The sequence below is a fragment of the Helianthus annuus genome, chromosome 6, assembly GCF_002127325.2.
Source record: "Helianthus annuus cultivar XRQ/B chromosome 6, HanXRQr2.0-SUNRISE, whole genome shotgun sequence".
NCBI lineage: Eukaryota > Viridiplantae > Streptophyta > Magnoliopsida > Asterales > Asteraceae > Helianthus > Helianthus annuus.
In genome coordinates, this window is record NC_035438.2 from 31,607,581 (window position 1) to 31,622,784 (window position 15,204).

Sequence of the window (15,204 nt, forward strand, 5' to 3'; positions counted from 1 at the left end):
GAGAGACTGTGTAAGAAAGCTTGATCATAGGACGCGTGATTGGATGTTCCGCTATCAAACATGCCAAGCGGACTGTTGGAAGAGCTGGAAAGGGAAGAGTTGACTGTTGGACTTGGGGATGTGGAAGTCGGATGGGAGATATGATGTTCCTGGAGGAACCGCACAAGCTTTCTACAATCCTTCGTCTCGTGACCTGTGATGTTACAAAAATGACAAAAATAATTATTTCGGTTAGTACGGTAACTGGAGCCGGCTTGCGAGCGGCCATTCCGTTGTCCAGGATTGTTGAAGCGGTTGCTGCGAGAGTCAGAGAAACGGCTGTCATATGTTGGCCGGGATGGTCGCCTTTGGGTGCTATTGATGGTTGTGAGAACAGGGGTGGGTTGGGTTTCAAGGAGGGACCTTTCATGATCTACCAGCTTCTCAAAAAGTCAAAAAGATCTGAAAAAGTGATGGATGTGTCGCGCATTTTTATAGGAGCAGTGACCTGCTTATAGTCTTCTCCTAGATGAGTGATGATGTGCACAATGAGGTCGTCTTCATCAACCGGTTTCTGGGCAAGGGCCAATTCATCAGCAATTGACTTCATTTCACGAAGATATTCCGCAACAGGCCGGTTACCTTTGATAGTTGTGGCGAGCTTGGAGCGAAGGGAAATGATACGGGATCGAGAGACACCCACATAAGTTTCGGTTAGGCGCTGAAAAAGTTCAAGAGAGGTTTCTGCGGAAGCAACGATGGGTAAAACAGTAGCGGAGCAGCTGCCAAGGAGGGCTCCGAGCAGGGTTTGGTCTTGTCGGAACCATAGGCGATAGGCTGGGTTCGGTTTGCCTTCGAGGATTTTAGGAGGTGGTTCAGTTTTGCCATCAACAAATTGTTCGAGTTCAAGTCCGGTGAGAGTGGACATAACTTGTTTTCTCCATGAGGTAAAATTATCCGGGATTAGTTGGATTGGGAAGTGAGCATGAGTGGAGAGGGGAATGATGGTAGTGGCCATGTCAATCGAACAGGTGTAGGAAGAAGAGTTGGGTCGGCTGCTGTGTTTCTGGGTCAATCGGACAGGTGCAGAGCAGGGGCAGAACAGGTGCAGGAAGTGGGCTGCTGTGTTTCTGAGTCGGGAGAGACTGCAGAAAAAATTGCAGGATCGGAGAAGGGCTCGATGGAGCTTTGTTATTGCTCTGATACCATATGCGGTATAGAGTATTATGGTAAAACTGATTCTATTGTACAATGAGCATAATTACAAAGATATATATAGAACAAAATACAACAGGAAACTAGCAAATGTACAGGAGAAAATTAAGCTAAGTGAATATGGAAAAGGTTGAATAGTTTAAATGTAATAATCAAGAGCATGAATTATTCCTTGAGATCAGCTGTAGTATCTTGTTTCCTAATATGTGGCTCGGGTCATACCCGACAATCCCAACATGCCGACATGTCTATATCACATGGCGATTTCTATTCTCAATCATACCATCTTTTATGAGTCATTTTACCCATCATAAAAAATTTAACTAAAATTAATGTGATAAAGAAAAATAATATGAGTAGAATTGACATAAAGTTTCATTATGTGTCACATATATAGGTATAACTTGAACCCTATTTAACAATCCAAATAAGTTCACAACCATTACATTAAAGGAATTACATGAAATTCAACATCAATCTATTAACTTTGCCCTAGGCTCCATTATGACCAATAGCCCATGCTTCATATAAAGTGTAGTGTTTACTTTTGGACATACTTTTTGTCCTTCAACGAGTTTCAATCTATACCTTAGTAAAATCGAAGCAGCAATCATTTTCATTTGCATATATGCAAACTTTTTGCCCACACACATCCGTGGACCAGCATTAAACACTGTGTACTTGAACTGGCTCTCCCTCACAAATTTACCATCTTTAATCCACCTTTCAGGCCGATACTCACAACAGTCTTTACCCCAAAGGCTCTCCATTCTAGCCATGCCATACATCATGTATACAACTCGTGCACCCTTTCGAACTGGAGTCCCATCTGGGAAAACATCGTCTTCTTGTGGCTCTTTGTGATCAAATGAGACAGGAGGGTATAAACGTAAGGATTCAGATATTGCTGCTTGTAGATAAGTCATGTTTTTCAGCTCTTCTAATGTAAATATTATGTTTTCTTGATTTTCCTTGTAGGGTTCTTCTCGCTTTCGTAAGATGTCATGGATTTCCTCGAGAATTCGTGTTTCAACAGATGGATTTTTGGCAACTAACCAGAAAAACCATGATAATCCCACTGAGCTTGTGTCTCTACCTGCTAAGATGAAACTCATGCAAAAATCTCGAAGCAGTTTATCAGAAAAAAACTTTTCTTTTTTATCTTGTTCCATTATAATAAGTCTTGACAAAAGATCACACCTTGAAGTGCCCTTTATGCCTTCTTTGTTGGATAATAATTCCATTTTTCTTTCTCTTACAGTTTTTTCAGCGAAATCGTGCACAACTTTGACAGCTTCTTGTAGTGTTTTCTCAAACCCTAATCTGAAAAACTTTAGTGGCTTCCAAAGGTAACGAGGGGTCAAAAACCTCATCAAAATCATAAAAGTCACCTTCTCAAATGCCTTCGCGAAGGGCATTTCTGGTAATTCAACATCCAAACACCCCGAATCGACACCAAATGCGACTGCACAAGTATTGTCAAAAGTAAAACGAAGAAGCACATCTTGCAAATCAATAACACACCCCTTTTTAGCATCTAAAAGCTTCAACAACTTGTCATGCACAAGTGTCTTAATGGAGTCCATGGAGAAGCGTATGAAGCGAGTAGAATGCATTTCCGAGTTTGCCACACGACGCTGCATCCTCCACAACTCGTCATCGGCGTTAAAGATCCCATCTCCAAGAAAATCATAGAATCTTTCTTTATAAGCTTTCCCTTTTGGGAAATTTTTGAAATTTGTCTTGAGCATGTATTCGATTTTAATAGGATCACTTGTGACAATCCCAAAAGTGCCACCCATCCAAAGACCTCTATAGGAAAATGTTCCACCAGATTTGATCAAAGCTTTGCTACCCCATTCATACATGTTAAAGGCATTTAAGGCAACCGTTGGAAACGATCCAACAATCGGCCATATCATAGGACCTCTTGTCGTGAGACTTTGAATTATGGATTTGGATATGAAGATGATGAAGAGCCCCATTGTTATGTCTGAAAGCCATAAATGGGAATACAACCATCTTGGTGAAGAGAATATGAGGTTCTTGAGGATCATGGTGCACTCCATATGTTGTTTTTGTGATGGAAATTATGTGGTTTCATGAAATAATAGATAAGAGATTGTAAGAGAGAATATTGAGAGTGAAACAGTGATCCAATCAAATTAATTTAACTGATTGATCTATGTATATGTGTGCTTATAAAATCAGATTGGTGGTTTACTAGCTAACTAAACACATATATACATGAACTTTTGTGAGTTCAAGACGGCTCTTTTGGTAAGTTAAGGCTCAATTTGTAACAACCACCTTACCATGCAAAATGTGTTTTTCCTATGTTGGTTTTTACAAGAAAACTCTTGTGATTTACATGTTCAAAGTGTTTTTTCCCGATTCACTTGTAAAGAAAAGATGAAATAAAATTATAGAAGTCACAAAACCCATATCAACCGCAAGGAGACTTTCTGATGATAAGTGGTGTACTTTACGACTAAAAAGTTGTAAGTGCAGATCTTGCATAATGTAAGTGTGGTGTATTTAGTATTTGCCCTAGAAAATCTGGGTAGCGGCGCAGCTTGTTGCCCGGTCCATCTATTTCGATGTAATTTCTTATCAAGTTTAACATATAAAATAATAGTGATTTTTTTTAATTATAGATTTCGATGTAATTTCTTATCAAGTTTAACATATAAATAATAGTGATTTTTTTTAATTATAGATTTCGATCGAAAGAGTGCAATTTACCACTCATTTTACATCAGTTATCCTAAGTTTTAACGAACCATGAGCTTTTAGTGATTTGCTATAGTGGTTATAAGTTAATTTGTAGGTTATATGAACAATTAATTTGTTACCTGTTTCTTGGAAATTTTATATGCAAATATTTAATTGTATTGTTTATCTAAATTGCTTATATAATATATATGATTGCTTATAAGTAAAACAAACAAGGGAAAAGATCAAAAATAGGAAGTTAATTTTGCCTAGGAAGGATAGGAAGCCATAGGATTATGACATGTGGCAAATTTTAAAATAAAGAGAAAGGGTATTTTAGTCAATCCAACTCTTTCTTCTTCCTTTTTCAAAACCCAGTAACTTCAAAACCCACCATCTTCAACTATTTCTTCACTTTCTCTCTAAATAATCACTACATTATAGTGCAATTTTCATCACCAATCAATGATTCAAAACCCAATCAACGTGTTTTTCAGCTTTTTTTGAAGAAAACCCAGTTTAATTTCATAAAAAAATCTCGTTTTTTCCGGTGATTTTGGAGATAATCACTCGATTCGAGCGTTGATAAGTGTTTCTATCATTCAAATTTCGTCAATTGATGAAGAAATCGGCTTCGATCCATGTAAGAAATTCTTTAATTTCATTTTCACGATCTGGGTTTTTGATTTAGTCATTGCGTTTTACGATCTTGGCGGGGTCCGGGGGCGGCAGCCCCTGGCGGGGTCCAAGGGGCAGAGCCACATTTTCCAGAAATTGCTGTACTAAAAACGCATCAGAAAAATTAATTTTCCAGAAATTGGCTCATTTCGAAGACAGTAATTCGTAGACAATTCAGACAGTTCACAGTGACAGACAGTTTTATGTGTCCATTGCGTTTTAGAAATAAGAGAGTTTTATGTGGTTTCTGGCTATTGCGTTTTAGAAAAAAACACATTTTTAAGTGTTTTTAGTCATTGCGTTTTAGGTAAAACACATTTTTTAGGTGTTTTCAGTCCATTGCGTTTTAGAATGAGTCATTTTTAAGTGTTTTCTGGCCATTGCGTTTTACAAATAAGACATTTCTTTGTGTTTTGGTGCATTGCGTTTTAGGTAAAATACTTTTTTATGTGTTTTCAGTCCATTGCGTTTTAGAAAACAGACATTTTAAGTGTTTTCTGGCCATTGCGTTTTACAAATAAGACATTTTTTTGTATTTTTGGTGCATTGCATTTTAGGTAAAACACCTTTTTATGTGTTTTTGGTGCATTGCGTTTTAGGTAAAACACATTTTTATGTGTTTTCTGGCCATTGCGTTTTACAAATAAGACATTTCTTTGTGTTTTCTGGCCATTGCGTTTTACAAATAAGTCATTTCTTTGTGTTTTTGGTGCATTGCGTTTTAGAAAAATGTCATTTTTTAGGTTTTTTTTTCATTGCGTTTTACGCAACTGGTGGTTTTTCTATTGCGTTTTACGCAACTGTGTTTTAAATTTTTTTTTTAAAATATAGCAATAGTATACTCGTTTTAAAGATAAAAAAACGCTCGTTTTTTGGGTGCAATTTTTATAAAAAAATAATGTCGTATGAAAGAGTTATTAACGTTTAAAAAATGGGGGGGGGGGATTTGGAGGAGAGAGAAACTATTGGCTTGGATTGACTAGAATGCCCTTGAACAAACTCACACGCCTCTTTTCTTCCTTTCAATTTCCCTGATTTAATCTTAGTCTTTGATTAACTTAATGGATGATCAAGATCACTTCCTAGCCAAATAAACTTCCTACTGTATCTCCACCCAAACAAACAATTCAAACACCACCTTAAAACATCAAAAGATTTTTATCATATTGTTTTTATTAGGGATTGTAAATATTGGTCAAAATTTTCAACCCAAACCCGGTTCATATATTTATTCGTGTCGGCCCATTATATATTCATTTGTGAATAGAAGTAATGCTTAGACCATCCCCAATAGCTATTTTTATGGGTTGTTTTTTTTTGCCATTTTTCCACCTCATCCATTTGTTCTTATTGTGGGATTCATTTTTTTACCATGTTTTTGAGATCTATATTTGATGAAGAACGCATATTTGAGATGCTTTTTGTCAGGTGGTGAGGCCAAAGGATGGAGGGTTGGGTGATAAACTAAAAAAAAAAAAACCTTTAAATATAAAAGGTGGTGATGATGTGGCAATGTTTTTATGTGTTTTTGTGTTTTCTTATTGGGTGAGTTATGTTTTTAGGTGTTTTTAAGGGCCTTATTGTGGATGCTCTTAGTGAATTAGTAAAAAATTAATTAATTAATTGCTCAAGCTATCTGTCGTTTCTATTTAACAAGCTAGTTTGTATATGAAGATTTTAGTTATACACTATATATATAGTTATATAACATGTCTAAGTTGGATAAAGTATTGTAAAACTAAACTTTTCATAGAAAAATCGGCTTTCTATTTCTAACTTTAGTTTCAGACCATCATATTCAGCTCTACATTGTTGTGAGCTTTCAAAAATTTAGCACACTTACATTTTCTAAGTACTAAAACAGAAAACTACAGTTTAAAACAAAAGCCCTTATAGCTCAGTGGTAGAGCGCCAGTCTTGTAAACTGGAGGTCTGTAGTTCGATCCTGCATGGGGGCATATTTTTAATTATTTTTTGAATCCTATTTCTACAACTGGATTCATATTTAGTTTGCTGAAACTACTCAATTGAATGATGGTCAACTTTGAAAACTCGGATCTTTTCCTCCATAACCGGTTTATGACTCGACAAATCAGTTTGGGTCGGGTTGAAACCGGTTCAAATAGGTGTTTCCAACTCGGTTCGGGTCCAAACCAGCTTCAGCAACGAGAGTAGGAACCGATATACAAGCTGGCGATTTCAGGCGTCGTATCAGATCAGGTTAGGAACCGGTTTGAAAATCCAGAGGTTTTTTGTACATCTCTATTTGATGGAATTTGTTTGTTTGGAATTATGATTTATAACCATGGGTTAAATTCTTTTGCAAATTCAAGAATGATCCATTCATCATCATACACTCTGATTTGTTTCCATGATCTAGTCAATTTGATCAATTAGGGGAATGCATAGATCCAACCAAAAGTATGTTATTTGTGTGATATAAATGTATCATCCCAACTTACTAAAAATATTACAAGTTAATTCAAAGTATCTTTTGGTGGTTGTATATTAACTGAGGTAACTTTGTAGAATAGTAACCAAGTTTTAATTTGGTCGCTTTAATTGATCACCAATTTGAGTGGGTTGGTTGCTTGGATCTCTGGACTAGTCCTTCGGAAAACACATTTAAAGGAATCAATCGTAAGTTCTTTACAACCTCATGGCTCATAGAAATATGTCTGGTCGAGTAACGAGTCAAAACAAATAATTCCTTTTTGTAGAGGTTCGGCTGCGTTGTCTGGCTATTCATGGAACTCGCAGAGGGTGGTTCTTCAATCAGTTCCATAAAGACCAATGGTTCGAAAGGTATATATGTGGCCTTATCTTAATAGGTTACGTTTATTTCCAGTCATAGTGGGTGTTTGGGATTCCTTCTCAAAAATGACTTCTCAACACACAAAACCCTCTAAAGTAAGCTAACCCAAACACTCAAAAAACAACTTATTAACTTATATAAGTCAATAAGTCATAATGTCACACCCCAACCGATGGCAGAATCATCGAGGCGCGACACTAGGCGAATCAGATTGCTCAAGAGAATCCATAACAACTATATTGCGATAATATTTATTACATTCGTTATCCCATACTAACAAATAATACAATCACATAAGTCATCACAGATTTCTTGTCCTCTCGAACAATTCAAATCCGACAACCTAGATTTTAGGTGAGTTTCTAGACTTCCTAGCTTGATTTGATGAAGACTTCAACTAATCCTGCAACATACGTTAAAATATTGTCAATACAAAAGTATTGGCGAGTATACATGTTTGATATGTATTAGTATAATAGGTTAAAAGTGCTGCGAATTTCCACATGCATAAACGTAATACACGACATATATACTCACAAAACTGATACTAGCAGCTAAGTCCTTGATGCTCGATTCTTCGATGGCATAACTAGACCCCGTCGGGGCAATAGTACTATACTAGTCGTGGTGGGACGTCACGAGTATAAGTCCTAGCATACATGCAACTAGCATCACGTATTTCTATGCAAGCAGTTATTCGCAAGTGATAAAATTGACTAATTGAATCATTCGTTGATAAGTTCGATTTATAAGGAACGTATGTTACACCCAAAATTCGATAAAAAAGGGGTCAAGTATACTCACAGTGCGTATTTGGTTTGGATTGGCGGGATTATGTCCGAGAATGCCCTGATTATAGACTGATCATATAAGTGTTTGATGGCGCGTTAAATGATAACGGAATAAGCGGAATTGAACGAAAATCGGATCAAAGGCTGGCCCGTTCGGATGGGTTGTCCGATCGAATAGGCTGTTCGATCGGATGGGCAGCCCAATCGGAGGGGCTGTCCGATCGGCCAGCCTGTACGATCGGCTAGCCTGTCCGATCGTTGGGCCGTCCGATCGGCCAGCCTGTCCGATCGGCTAGCCTGTCCGATCGGTTGGGCTGTTCGATCGGCTGGCCCGTCCACCTGTTTTCGACAATTTCTGCATGTTTTTCGGCGGTTTTGGTCGGGACGTTGATGTGACGTGTGTTGAACAACTGAAATTCCATCAAAACCGACTTGTTCTAGCGGCCGGGAATCACCCCGTTCCGTCAGAATTGGCCGTTCTTGGTGGTTTTTCTTTGTTTAACCCGAAATTGGTTGTTTCATCGTTAGGAATCAGATCTTTGACCAACTCGACACTAAAAATGAGTAGAAGGTCGGTATAAGCTCCGATTCCACCGTTTTTGAATACTTTAAGAGTAAAAGAGTTGAAAGAAAGTTGAAAAACCATCCTTCAATCCTTTTATCCATGATTATGTGTAGATCTGATGTGAAAATGCTGTTATTCTTATGGAAATCCTTTAGATCTGAGTTGTTCTTGGCGGAATGAGGCCAACACTTGAAGTTCATAAGAACTTCATGATGAAGTCACTCTAGAACACTCCAAATCTGTTGATTTCATGGTTAAAAGTTGGAATTTGAAAGATAGAAAGGTGGAGGAATGCATATAGATCAAGGAAGTACAAGATTTGAGTTGAAAACTTACAAGAATCGCGAGAAATCGAGAGATAAAGGGGCTGGAACTTCTGGTCGAGCAGCAACAGTGACAACAAGTGTGTTGGAGGTGAATGGGGGGTATTTATAGGCAAGGAGGAAGGAAGGGAGGGCAAGTTGGCCTGGATCGGACGGCCCGTTCGATCGGACGGCCTGTCCGGATCGGACGGCCTGTCCGATCGGTCGGCCCAGTCTGGATCGGACGGCCTGTCCGATCGGCTGGCCCAGCCGTTCGGCCGGCCTGTCCGATCGGCTGGCCCAACCGTCCGGCTGGCCTGTCCGATCGGTTGGCCTAGCCGTTCAGCTGGCCCATCCGTCCGGAGGCTTCCCAATCCTCGTTTTTGGTGCGTTGCGATAGTTTTGGTCCACATTTCCATATATTTAGATCATTATTCATTTATTTATTATAATTAATCACAAAAGGGTCGTATATACGTATCTATATATTCAATATTTGGTGCGATGATCGAGTTACGCGTGCCTTCGAGTGCGTTCTTCGATGTGATGTGCCACAAGGGTTATCGGGGCACTACTTGCTCGTATTGCCATCATCGTCACGATGGCTGGAGGCATGGTACTCACCCGAAAGTCCTTGTTAGCGTTGATTGTTTATATTTTGACACCTCACGGTTATCGAGGAGGGTAGATTAAGTCCTCACTCAACATCATCGTGAGTGTTATTATTTACGAAAAATAGCTTGTAATAGAGATAGAATATGCGTAATTATTCGATTATACTTCGATTTAGCGATGTATCCGATGTAGTTACATTATGATCCGAATCTCTGGTGCTAGGCATAACGAGTAGTAACAACGCACAAAAGTGCGGGTTGTTACAAATAAGTTGCTCCAAAATAAGCTAACCCAAACACCCCCATAATCTAATATCCGGGAAGAAAACAAGGTAGTTGTAATGGTCAGGGTTGCGTATAGACGCAATAGCACATTAAGTGTTAAATGCGTTAAGCAACCTAATGATTGGCATGGGCATATTGAGGAAAATGCCCAGTCATGTCATGATGCATAGATTACGCGTAAAGACATGGTTTAGCCTAGTAAACCTTATCTAGACTGTATTTGATCGTTATTAATTGGTTACGGGCCATAAGGCCTGACCAATCTTTCCATAAGAGTTCGTAATAGGATTGTTTTATTTAAGACCCTAACTTATGGGTAAAGGATCGTAAAGTCTGACATGCAGTGGCGGACCCAGAAAAATTTTTCAAGGGGTGCAAAAGTTTATAGGGAACCATTTGTTTATTGCTATGTAATAATTTTTTTCGGTTTAGTTCAGGTTGAATCGGGTCAAGTCAAAAGTTCAATGGGTCTGAGGGTTGTTCTTTCAATGGCCTGCTTCCTTTTTTATGTATTTTTCTTCTTTTGGCCTATATGATAAAAACTTAACCATTGTTATAAAGTTTTATAATCAAAATTTATTCTTTTAAAGAAACATTTCCACAATATTTTTTTTTTCTTTTAGTAATATGATAAAAACTTAAGGAATGTTTTAAGTTTTTTAATTAAATTATACCCTTAAGAAGGAATGTTTTAAGTTTTTTAATTAAATTATACTCTTAAGAAACGTTTCACATAACTCTACATTTTTAATAATTAATATACTTGAGCAAATAAGACCACCCGTAGTCGTCGGTTTTTAGGCGTTTTTTTATAAAACAACGCCCCATCACGCCACACACACCGCCCCCAGAGCTTTTTTGCTCATAAAGTTTGAAAAACGTTTTTTAAACAATGCTCTTGCCCCATTTTGAAGATATTCACATGTAACCATCTTTTTCCTTGGCCAATTATTTTTTTTTCATGTTTTTTTATTTATTTAATTATTTACACCCTTTTAATATAATGCCCACATCTCCACTACACAAATTTTAGAAAAAACGCCCTATAATGCCACATTGCTGACTAGACCGCCAAATGGCAGATAATGCCCAAGGGTCTTCCTTACCACTATACATGATCTAATAAAAAGTAACATAACAGTGAAATATATACCATGCTAACCTCATAAATTAATAATATATATTTAAGAACTAAATATAATCATACAAAATCATTTACTATTAGATAAAAGTATTTAATGAAGTAGAAAAAGTGAACTCTATATAAAGTCACTTTGTTTGTTGAGTTTTGTTAGAAATTGAAAACAATCAATTCCTATAAACCTATAAATTTCGTACATCTTCATCCTTACAAGAACGGTTCTTCAACTCACGCCTTCTTATTTGGCCGGAATTTTTTTCTGATCAAGCCCTTTACGCTCTCCTTTCTCAGCTTCAAGGGGTGCGATTGCAAACTTTTATGAGGGGCGGTCGAGATTTTGACGTACATATAAAACTAAAAAATAAAAATTCAAAGGGTGCGCCCATCCACCCACGATAGGCCATAGGTCTGCCCCTGCTGACATGACTTTCCATAACAGTCCATAAAGGACCAAAATTCATTCTGAGATTAGTATTTGGGTAACTAGTCGTAAAGCATTGATTGTTTACCTATAGAGGTCCGTAGGAGCTCAATGTAATCCATCAAAATTGACCGTTTAATCTAACAAACGTATTTTTTACATGTTATTACAAATAATCAGTCTTATTGCCGGAAAATAAAGAGCAATAACAATCTAAATGGAGAATTGTTCCATTCTATTATGTGTCTATAGGAGCTCTATTTTAAATGCACCATGTGAACTAATAAAACTTATACGGGTGTAAATCAAAGTACAAATACGTTGTATTTTGATCGCATACATAATAACTTTTTTATTAAAACGAAGATGCAAGTATAACTCTTGTTTTAATTACAGACAAGATGATGATTAAGACCGATTTAAAATAGACAAATATTTATTTTAGTGTGGTTCCTCCTTTTGAAACAAAACAATAGTTAACTGTCGATTAAACGTTGGCTGTCACATTTTGTTTCCTTGTGTATATTTTGTTACAGTTTAATTAATTGTATATATTTAACTAATACAAGCCCATAATTTGCTGCGCAATTGTAGTTGTAGGACTTGTTTAATTTGATGAGCCTCTATTATACTCGCGGAAACCGGCGCCGTATACAAACCCACGTCCTGCCGACTGGTTTAAGGAAACTAGAGTCCACCGTCATTCTTATATAAATATCCAAAAAAGTATGATGTTCACATTGTCTAACAAAATTATGAAAAGCACTCAATGGGTTTTTTATACTAAAAAAATAGGTTTATGGCTAAATGTCAATACTAAAAAAATAGGTTTATGGCTAAATGTCAATTGTCATATATATTGTCCTATATATTAATTAATTAATTTAATATTTAATATTTTAATATTAATAATCCAAAGAAATAAACAGTAACTAAATTATAGGTTTTTATTTATTTATTTAGTTAAATTATGAAAAGCACTCAATGGGTTTTTTATACTAAAAAAATAGGTTTATGGCTAAATGTCAATATAACATTTATGGGAAAGGAAAGATAGGGAGCCGCTAAAATGAAAACCACCTCCAGTTGTAAGAACCGCGAGAACTACTCTCAACCAATCACATTGTGCCAACATAAAGGGTATATTGGTCAATTACCTCATATGTCAAATCACCACACTCTTTCTCCATTTAATGCTTTTCTGTCCCCTCATCTTTATTTCATTAGGGTGAAGGGGGTGCTCACCTAATAGGTGAGTCCCCTCTCTTACGCCAAACCAATCCCCGTGTGCCACGTCAAGTCCCCTCTTAAACTCCCCTAACACCCCAATTTGATGGCGCCACTCCCCTCTTAGGTGAATTGGATTTTTTTTTTTTTAAAAAAAAAAGGAAAGCTGTGATTGGTCACTCCCTCTCTCTCTCCTCCCTCTCTCTTCGGTGAGCCGCCACCGTTCCTCTCTCCTCTCTCTACTCACCGCATCGATGGCGGTGTTCTTGCCGACCGGTGAAACACATCCCCGAAGGGGTTTTCGGTGTGCACCCCGCATGCCCTTAGAACTCTCTTTATCTCTCTTCAAAATATTAATCCCCTCACCTCTCACCTCTTGAAAGTTGCAGAGACCTCATATGTTGAAATTCAAACCCCATGACTCAACACCTAACACATTCCTTCCTTACTGCTCGAGCTCCCTTCACCCTACAAACCATCTCTCCTATGTGTTCTTTTTTCTCCTGTGACTAAGCAACTAGGCAATGAATCACCACCGTGACCCTACTATTCCCTCTGACCGAACCACCATCTACCTCTGAACACACAAATCGGCGGCCTGGAATACCGATTACCAGCATGTACAACCACCATCTTCTCTCCCCTTGGCCACCCCCTCACCGGCGACGTTACCGGAAACCCCCAAACACCACACCCACACCGAACTCAGATATGCTCTCCGACGACCCCCTCCTTCTCCCGGCGACCCACCGTCACCCCTTCTGCCTTCCCAAGTGACCTCCACTCCATCCGCCGCCATCTATTCAGGTCATCCACACCCACCTGTTTCTATATATCTCTTTATCACATAGATCTACTTATCTTTCTTATTATTTAATTTTGTTTTTTGGGGGGATTTTTTATGATGAAGGTGGACGACGGTTGTTGGTGGTGGTGGCGGTGGCGTTGGGGTTGGTGGCGGTGGGGGTTTTATGGGTGGTGTGGGGCAGAGGTGGGTTGGTGGCGTTGGGGTTGGTGTCGTTGTCGGAGGTTGTGGGTGCTCGATGGCAGGTGGTGGGTGCTCGATGTCGGAGGTGGTGGGTGCTCGATAATGGTTTTGAGTTGGGTCAGTGAAGGTGGGATTTTATTTTTTTTTGAATATGGGTTTGAATCTTTGTGGGTTTGTCTCGTAGGTTTGAATCTTTGTGGGTTTGATTCTGTTGAATCTGTTGAATCTGGGGTTAAAACATCGGAGGTGGTGGGTGCTTGATGACGGCGGTGGAGTGCCGATGTTGGAGGTGGTGGGTGCTCGATGATGGTGGTGGAGTGTCGTTGTCGGAGATGGTGGGTGCTCGATGGCAGGTGGTGGGTGCTCGATGTCGGAGGTGGTGGGTGCTCGATTTGATTTTGGGTATGTACATCATTTTGTTATTGTTGATGGGGTTTTCTTTGATTTGATTTTGGGTATCTACATCATGTTTGGTTGTTATTGTTACTGGGTTTTTGTTGGGTTTGAATCTGGGTTTTTGTTGATGAACTGGGTGCTTTTTTGATGAACTGGGTTTTTGTTGGTTTTGAATCTTGTTGGTTTTGAATCTTGTGGTTTGAATCTGGTTTGTTCTTGTTTGATCAGTGACTGTGGGGTTGATATGTTTTGGATTGGATGGCGATGATGCAAAAAAAAAAAAAAAAAAAAACTAGATTTTGATGACGATGGCGCGGCAAGGACGGCGGAGGGTAGGTTTTTGAACCTGCAACCCCACTTTGCAGCCTTTTTGATTATCGGAAAATCTGAGCCAAACCACGTTTTTTTTTTTTTGAGATACACTTTGTTTTGATGTTGTTGTTTAAAAAAAAATATATGAGGCGTCGATGACGATAACAACCTATCTGAGACACCTACCGAGTTTGCGATTTTCTGGGTGCATTTTTGTTTTGCGATTTATGGGTGCGTTCGTTTTAACGTAAAACGTAAAAACGTAAAAAGTTTTACGCAAAACGTAAAAAGTTTTACGTAAAAATTTCATGTAAAACGTAAAACATAAAAATTTTACGTAAAACGTAAATTTTTTAACATAAAAAGTAAAACGTAAAAAGTTTTACGTAAAATATTTTGTTTGTTGGGTTTTTTTTAGGCGTCGATGATGAAAACAATATATCCGAGACGCTTCACCGAGTTTGCGATTTCTGGGTGCGTTCGTTTTTTCCTAAAAAAATTTTTGTAAAAAAAAAAAATAAATCGTAAACTTTTTGACGTAAACCGTAAACTTTTTAACGTAAAAAGTAAAAAGTTTTAGGTAAAACGTAAAAAACGTTAATATAAAAACGTAAAACGAAAAAACGTAAGACGTAAAAATTTAACGTAAATCGGAAAACGTAAAAAGTTTAACGTAAAACGTAAAAAGTTTTACGCAAAACGTAAAAAGTTAAACGTAAAAAAAAACGCCGCATGAAAAAATCGAGCGTAAAACGTAAAA

At 38.0% G+C, this 15,204-nt stretch overlaps 1 protein-coding gene, 1 long non-coding RNA gene and 1 other non-coding gene across 3 annotated transcripts; 2 read left to right on the forward strand and 1 right to left on the reverse strand.

The window, feature by feature from the left end:
* Window positions 1-1,610: 1,610 nt before the first annotated feature.
* Window positions 1,611-3,420, reverse strand: LOC110891800 (cytochrome P450 86B1). Its single transcript, XM_022139358.2, has one exon. The coding sequence runs from the start codon at window positions 3,261-3,263 to the stop codon at window positions 1,668-1,670; it is 1,596 nt and encodes a 531-aa protein (XP_021995050.1). The 5' UTR covers window positions 3,264-3,420; the 3' UTR covers window positions 1,611-1,667.
* Window positions 3,421-6,473: 3,053 nt separating this feature from the next.
* TRNAT-UGU lies at window positions 6,474-6,545 on the forward strand. Its single transcript has one exon. It is a non-coding gene; the product is annotated as a tRNA-Thr (tRNA).
* A 6,597-nt stretch (window positions 6,546-13,142) lies between these two features.
* LOC110891799 lies at window positions 13,143-14,284 on the forward strand. The gene is made up of 2 exons (XR_004860430.1): window positions 13,143-13,555; window positions 13,659-14,284. It is a non-coding gene; the product is annotated as an uncharacterized LOC110891799 (long non-coding RNA).
* Window positions 14,285-15,204: the final 920 nt, after the last annotated feature.

What these genes read in the sequence shown, in the direction of transcription:
- LOC110891800 (XM_022139358.2), bottom strand. Translation starts at nt 3,263, where the DNA reads ATGGAGTGCACCATGATCCTCAAGAACCTCATATTCTCTTCACCAAGA.